Source organism: Halyomorpha halys, unplaced genomic scaffold (assembly GCF_000696795.3).
Source record: "Halyomorpha halys isolate HHAL.00 unplaced genomic scaffold, Hhal_1.1 Scaffold60.1, whole genome shotgun sequence".
Lineage (NCBI taxonomy): Eukaryota > Metazoa > Arthropoda > Insecta > Hemiptera > Pentatomidae > Halyomorpha > Halyomorpha halys.
In genome coordinates this window covers 803,812-810,867 of record NW_027112396.1, presented here as the reverse complement: position 1 = coordinate 810,867, position 7,056 = coordinate 803,812, and the positions used below count along the sequence as shown (strand labels likewise).

The 7,056-nt window shown below is 29.7% G+C and overlaps 1 protein-coding gene across 5 annotated transcripts in view; it reads right to left on the bottom strand.

Moving 5' to 3' along the window:
• nemy (no extended memory) overlaps positions 1–7,056 on the bottom strand; it is a 255,502-nt gene that overhangs the window by 89,099 nt on the left and 159,347 nt on the right. For all 5 annotated transcript variants that reach the window (XM_067050277.1, XM_067050278.1, XM_067050276.1 and 2 more), the window contains exon 2: positions 1,730–1,956. In XM_067050277.1, coding sequence (XP_066906378.1) covers positions 1,730–1,956 — 227 coding nt within the window. The remainder of the gene's footprint in view (positions 1–1,729; positions 1,957–7,056) is intronic.

Genomic DNA, 7,056 nt, shown 5'->3' with positions numbered 1-7,056 from the left:
TGGTATAATTGTGATTTTTTATGATCGCCGGGTTTTTCGGGTAAATGATCTTCATGGCTTTTAGTGAACTTAAAAGAGTCGGTAATGATAACTATGTTAGTATTCGTTACTGTCATGGAGAAGTGGAGTGCTGAGGCTATTGCATGTAATTAAGCTGTATATACACTGCATAATTTATGCAGTTTTATTTTATGAGTTGAGTTGTTTGTGATGAAAGAGGATGCTGTAGATTCGTCAGATTTTGATCCATCAGCATATATAAAAAAAAGATCAGGAATATTTTGACAAAGACGTGAGAACCTAGTTCTATATTCAGTAGGTGACATACTACCTTTGGGCAATCGGGATAATTGGAGATGTCCTAGTAAACAGCTTTAGTCCATCTTTGAGAGTATTGTTCTGACATTGAAATGGATTCAGTTTCAGAAACAGTATTATTATTATTATTTGTTTACCACTAGAAGGCAGCATTTTGAGCTGACATTGAATATCTTTAAGGGGGCTTCCTTAAACAATATAGTTTTCGAATTCAGGATATTACTTTATTTATTGATAATTATTAAAATCTGCCACAAACTTGGGCAATTAGTAATAGTGCTAATTGAATATAATCCCTACCAAAGATTAAAAAAGCGAAAAAATAAATAAATTATCTATTTGATATAAAGAGAAAATGAACATAATCAAACAATGTAAAATAAATTATAAACAATCTCGACTTGAGGATCCCTGAGCCCATTTATTCCCCACGTATAGTATAGGGGGGTACAACAAGGTCCTCTCACCGCGTCACTGGTATTGAGCAGGTGGAGGCTGAGTAAGTGCGCAAAAACCGCAATCACTCTACATGAGTTGAGCATCTGCCATAACTCCAGATTAAAACTGGCACGATATAAATTAGTCATAAAATCTGTTTTATTATCAGAATCCATATTATATTATAGTATCCATATTATTGTATTATGTTCGTAAAAACTTGAGAATTAAGATAATTTAATTTTTTTAAGACTAAAACATTATGTCTAAAAGGTTTTTTTTTTTTTATATTACTTTAAGCGGTGTTGGAATATTCGAGTTTTACAAAAGTTTTCATATTAATAATTTTTATTATAGTTATCAAACAGCTATTATATAGTACTTGTGTAAACAAATTGTTTAATAGTTTATCTCACATAGAGAATAAAAATACTTAACTCCTGGCATGGCTAGAGGTGTTTTAAAGGATGGAGGGTGTTTTATGTGGCACTTGCATTCCTTTCTAGAGCAATGCAAGTCGAAGGTATAATTGCTCATTAATAAAAGTTTTTTTTGCGTCGCAAGCCAAATCTAGTAAATGCTTTTAAGTCTAAAAACAAAACAAAGTCTTAATTTGGCAACATTTTAGTCATTACACAGCAGTGATATATCCTATGGTATGTGAAATGCACTTCCCAAATTACTTATTTGTACATATGTGAGAAATATCTGGTTGCTGACAGGCAATTTGAATTTTAATGAGTTGAAGATCAAATGTCGATTAGAGTCGTCAAGAGATACGGTAGGAGACAAGCTGTATGCAGTAATCTGAGTTGTACATACTATATCATAGAGCCTAGCGTACCTCCACTCAAATAAATTAAATAAAGTATTCAACACCACTCCACACAATTTCGCTAAGGTTCGCAAAAGCATGTTAAGGGGAGTATATATAGATTTATTATAGTTTAACATTCTCTTTTAGATTACTTACAAAATCCTGAGAAGAAGATGAAGCCGGCAATCATGAGAACAGGATGGAGGTTGAACTGTCGCTGGGGATTCTCGTTCCAGGCGAATCCTTCTCGGTAGTAGAGGGCCCAGAAGAGAATGAGCACTAGAGATGCCAAGAGGAGCACCGAAGAAAGCACCACCACCAGAACGTACTCGCACCAGCCCCCGCACGACAGGTCTCGGCTGTCATCGTCGGTTGTCAGCTGTCTGCAAGCAGAAAAGGGTATCTATATCAGTATAACGTATATGTAATAAATAGTTATAGCTAATAATAATAGAAATATAATATATCTATATCTAGAGTATATCTATGTGTTGGAGCAACTGATGTCCAAATTCTTCGTTAAAAAAAAGGAACGAAAAATATTGGATGAAGATAGTTGACCTTATGAAGTAGATTGGAGAAAGATAGTTCTGTGAGATAAATAGTTGGTAGCAGAACTTGATTCTTACAGTTCTGAAAAAGCCCTGCAAAGTGGAGCGAAACGTTAGTTAACAATAAATAGTTTTATTTTCCTATTTCGATGCCTTTATTGACCGCCACCCGGACTTTCTTCCCCAAGGAACGAAATATAGTTTCAACTATTTCTTTGCCGACGTTTCAGCCCACTTTGCAAGGCTTCAGGGCTACAAAAGATATAAAAAAACTAAAAATATACTGGGAATGTAAGATAATGAGGTGACAATTATGTAAACTAAGGCCTAGTTAAAAAATTATTATATTTTTTATTTTAGGAAGTAAAAGAATATCTGAAAAATATTAAAAATTATTATTTACACTGTCAACATATTTTTTGTTTATTAAATAAATCAAAACTTGTATCCTTTTTTGTCTCAACACTTTTTATTTTTCAACAGTCTAACGTTTCGGCCATTTTAGCCATCCTCAAGGACATCTTCAATTATAAATTCTTCCTCACATTAAATTTAGAAATACAATTGGCTATTCCGCCCAGGTCATCCATTAATTTTAAGTTAAAAATCTATTTTTTTTAATAATTTAAAATCATAATTATATATAATTCTTCTTATATAAAATTATACACACAAAATCACTACCATATACACAAACCATTTATTATGGTTATAAATAGTAATAAATGGTTTGTGTATATGGTAGTGATTTTGTGTGGATAAGTTTATATAAGAAGAACTAGATAATTATGATTTTAAATTATTTAAAAAAATAGGTTTTTAACTTATAATTAATGAATGACCTGGGCAGAATAGCCTGCAAAAGTATTTCTAAATTTAATGTGAGGAAGAATTTATAATTTAAAATGTCCTTGAGGATGGCTAAAATGGCCGAAACGTTGGACTGTTGAAAAATAAAAAGTGTTGAAACAAAAAAGGATACAAGTTTTGATTTATTTAAAAAATAATTACCTTGTCTCAAGAAATTGAAATAATATAATTATAATATTTTTTGTTGTTTTGTATCTTTTTAGCCCTGAAGAAGCCAGGTGGAGTGAAACGTAGCCAAATAAATAGGAAAACCATTTTTTTGTTTCTTTTATATTCAGTTGATCATTTCATATCTAATGAAAAAAAAAATAATGAATGCTACATGGTCCGGGTGCGGTCAAATAAAACTCAAATAGTAATAATAACTTAATTGAGCCAACGTTTCGCCCCACATTGCAGGGCTTCGTCAGGGCTAAAAAAGATACACTTGACATAGTTACAAAGAAAAAAAAAATATAGTGGAAAATAACGGGGGTATACAGTGAAACGTAAAATTTAATAAGAAAAATTAAAGGTTATAAACAATAAATTAAAATAAAATAAATAAACAATAAAATAAATATAATTTTTTTTCTTTGTAACTATGTCAAGTGTTTGTATCTTTTTTAGCCCTGACAAAGCCCTATTTGTTGGCTCAATTAAAATAGTTATTACTATTTGAGTTTTATTTGACTGCACCCATAACCATATTCCATTCATTGATAAACTCGGTCAATTAGCAATCTTCCAGAAAAAAAAAATAGTTTAATAATAATTAATAAATATTAATGTTTCCTTTCAATTCACATTCACTTTGTTTATTTATTTTTTATAATAAAAATAGTGCAAATGTAAAATAATAGTCAACGCAGAGCCTCCAGTCCACGACGTTAGCCACTGTGAAACATATATGCGCGTTTGGACGCAGACCTTTGTTACATTCTTGGTTTACGTAACATTGGTAAGTATTTTGGATTAGCGACATGTGACAAACGTGTGAATCCGGCTTTAGAACTAGCAATAATAGTTGAGGAAGCTACTAGCTTATACATTATATTTCTGGATCACCTTGCACTGGTGGTACCTCTTTGTCCGAGCAAGTACCCTACAGAGTATAGTAATTTGTACACTTCCTCTACATAATGTGCTTTCTCCTTTTGTTTCCTCTTTGGCCTGTCATTATTATCGAATTACCTTCTTTGCCCAGTCATCGTAATAGTCCAAGGTAAGAGTCCGAGCCCATTCACGTTGAATACTCATTACAGAATGTTATTCGTTAAAATGAGGAGTGTTGAAGAAATGTTTCTTTTTTATTGTAAGAAATTATTATGCGTCTGGATTTTTAATTTGACTTGTTAAATTAATTAATAAATTTCATTAAATTCCTATTTATAATAAGGATTATTTAAAATTGATTGAGAGGTAGAGTCAAGCAGTAAATGACCAAAATATAGTACAAGAGCCCAGTGGAGAAAAAGTTAGTTATTTCAACCCAATTTTGAATTACTTAATAAAAACTATTTAAAAGTCAAAATTGATGAGTCTGCCAAGTATATATAAAGGCATTAAAAAATGGAGCCTGTTTAAAAACTCCAAAGAATTATTTTATATATACTTGTTTGGAAGTGGTTTAGTTTATTCTTAATTTAAAAACAATTTTGATCCTTTTTTTCTCTCAACTGTAAATGGTAAGTGAAGGAAGGAAGAAAAGTGTTGTGTAAAAAAGGTTTTAAATTTAAGAAAATTTTTTTTAGAAAAAGTTATATGAGACAAAGGCAATTAGCCTGCATTTTTAAGAGTTTGAAAAAGAAATAACATCAATATGAAGGTATCCTTGAGAATGGCCTGAGGGCCGAAACGTTGGAGACATTGTAAGGAATGAAAGTTGAGAGAAAAAAAGAATCAAAATTGTTTTTAAATTAAAAATAAACTTCAAAGCAATTAATTTTTGTTTAGGAACTCTATATCTTTGAAACTACCAACAACACTATAAAATCTAATAAAAATTCATTTAAAATAGAGTAAATTTTCTATAATATGTAATGATAAAAAATTGCTATCATAATGAGCTCTAATAGCATAACAGTTTAAGTTCAACTGTTAACCTTGTACAGTTTTTTAAAAAGCAACATTTCATACAAAATGTACTGGAAAATCAGTGATTAGTGAATTTATTTTTGGTTATCTACATCTCAGGAACCATTGGACGTACAGAAGTCAATTAGCACTGAAATGAGCCCAGTAGAAAATAAAATCTATAAAAATATTTCACCCTAATTTTTGATTACCTTAATGAAAACTATGTACAATTACGAGTAAAAATTGATGAGTCTGTCAAGTATAGGTAAGGGAATACGAAATGGTGGCTGTTTCAAAATATAAAAAAATAATTAATTTTTTATTCAGAGCTTCTGTTAAACTACCAAAAGCACTAGAAAATCTAATAGAATATTATTTACAGTAGACTAAACTAGTAAAGCTCTTTTTGTTCGATAATTCCTGAGAAACAATTTTTTTAAAAGAAACGTTTCTAAACCAAATAATGAAAAATCAGAAGTTAGTGAATTTATTTTGGGAAATCTATATCTCAAAAACTATTCTACGTATAGATGTCTATTAGCACTCAAATTAAAGGTATTTTAATGTGCTATAAAGTAGTTTATAATGCTTATCTTCGTAGGAGTAATAGTTTTCATATTATATTCACAAAATGAATTCACAAGATATTAATTTCTAGTTGTTCGGAGAAAAAGTTTGGTTTATAGAAAACTATATCTCTGTGACCATTGGACGTAGAGTTGTTTTCTAGCACTCAAAGCTAGTTGAACGTACTATAAAGTTGTTTATTACGCTTATATTTGTAGGAATAGTATTGTTTATGAAATTAGATTAAATAAACTCAAAAGAAGTTGTTTTCTAGTTCGGTAAAAAAATTTGATTTATGAAAAATTATTTCTCAGGGACCATTAGACGTACAGATGTTTGTCAACACTCAAAGCTAGTTTATAACGTTTCTCTTTGTAGGGGATAATAGTTTTTATATTTTACAACCTAACCCATTAATTCTTAATCTTTCATCCTTAACAATCCCTGATAATCCTCCGAGGCGTCTGAAAAGAAGATGGGCACGGGACCTTCTAATTTAAATTAATGTTTGAAGTACCACCAATGGGTGCTTGTGTCCCAAGATTTTCAAGTGTATATGAAACATACTACATATTTACCTATTGTATTATTTTGTACAGTTGTAAATTACATTAAATAAATAATTTAAAAAAAATATTTTACAAAATGATGATTTATAGTTATTCGAACAACCTTTTTGAATTTATAAAAAACAACTAAATATCTATTTGGATATATGAAAAAGTATTTGGAAATATAATAAAAACAATTACGTCTTATAAACTACTTCATAGTAAGTTAAATTACCTTTCTTTGTAATACTGGCAGATGTATGTACGACTAATACTTCATGATATATTATTTTTCAAAAAACCAAAAAAGGTTGTCTGAATCAAAAAATCATTATTTTGTCAAATATCATAAGACCTACTACTCCTACGAAGATAAAACTTATAAACTAATTTTATAATACATTTCACTAGCTTTAATTTGAGTGATGGCAGACATCTGTACGTTTTAGGGTTCTTGAGTTAATTTTTTTCATAATTCAAAATATTCGTCCGAACAACTATAGATGTCTATTAGCGCTGAAATTAAAGCTTGTTAAATTTACATTAGCTGATAACGTTTATCTTACGTTTACGTAGGAGTAGTAGTTTTATGATATTTGACAAAATAAAATTCACAACATTTCTAGTAGTTAAGATAAAATATTTTACAAATGTCTATTAGCACTCAAATTAAAGCTAAATAATTGTACTTTAAAGTAGTTTATGAACGTTTCATAAAAATGTACTGAATTATCAGTAATTAGTTAATTTATTTAGGAACTATGTGAAGGTAAGGGTCATAAAGTACTTTATAGTAATTGAACTAGCTTTAATTTGATTGCTAATAGATATCTTTACTATTCGCGGTCAAATTAAAGCTAGTCCAATGTACTATAAAGTAGTTAAT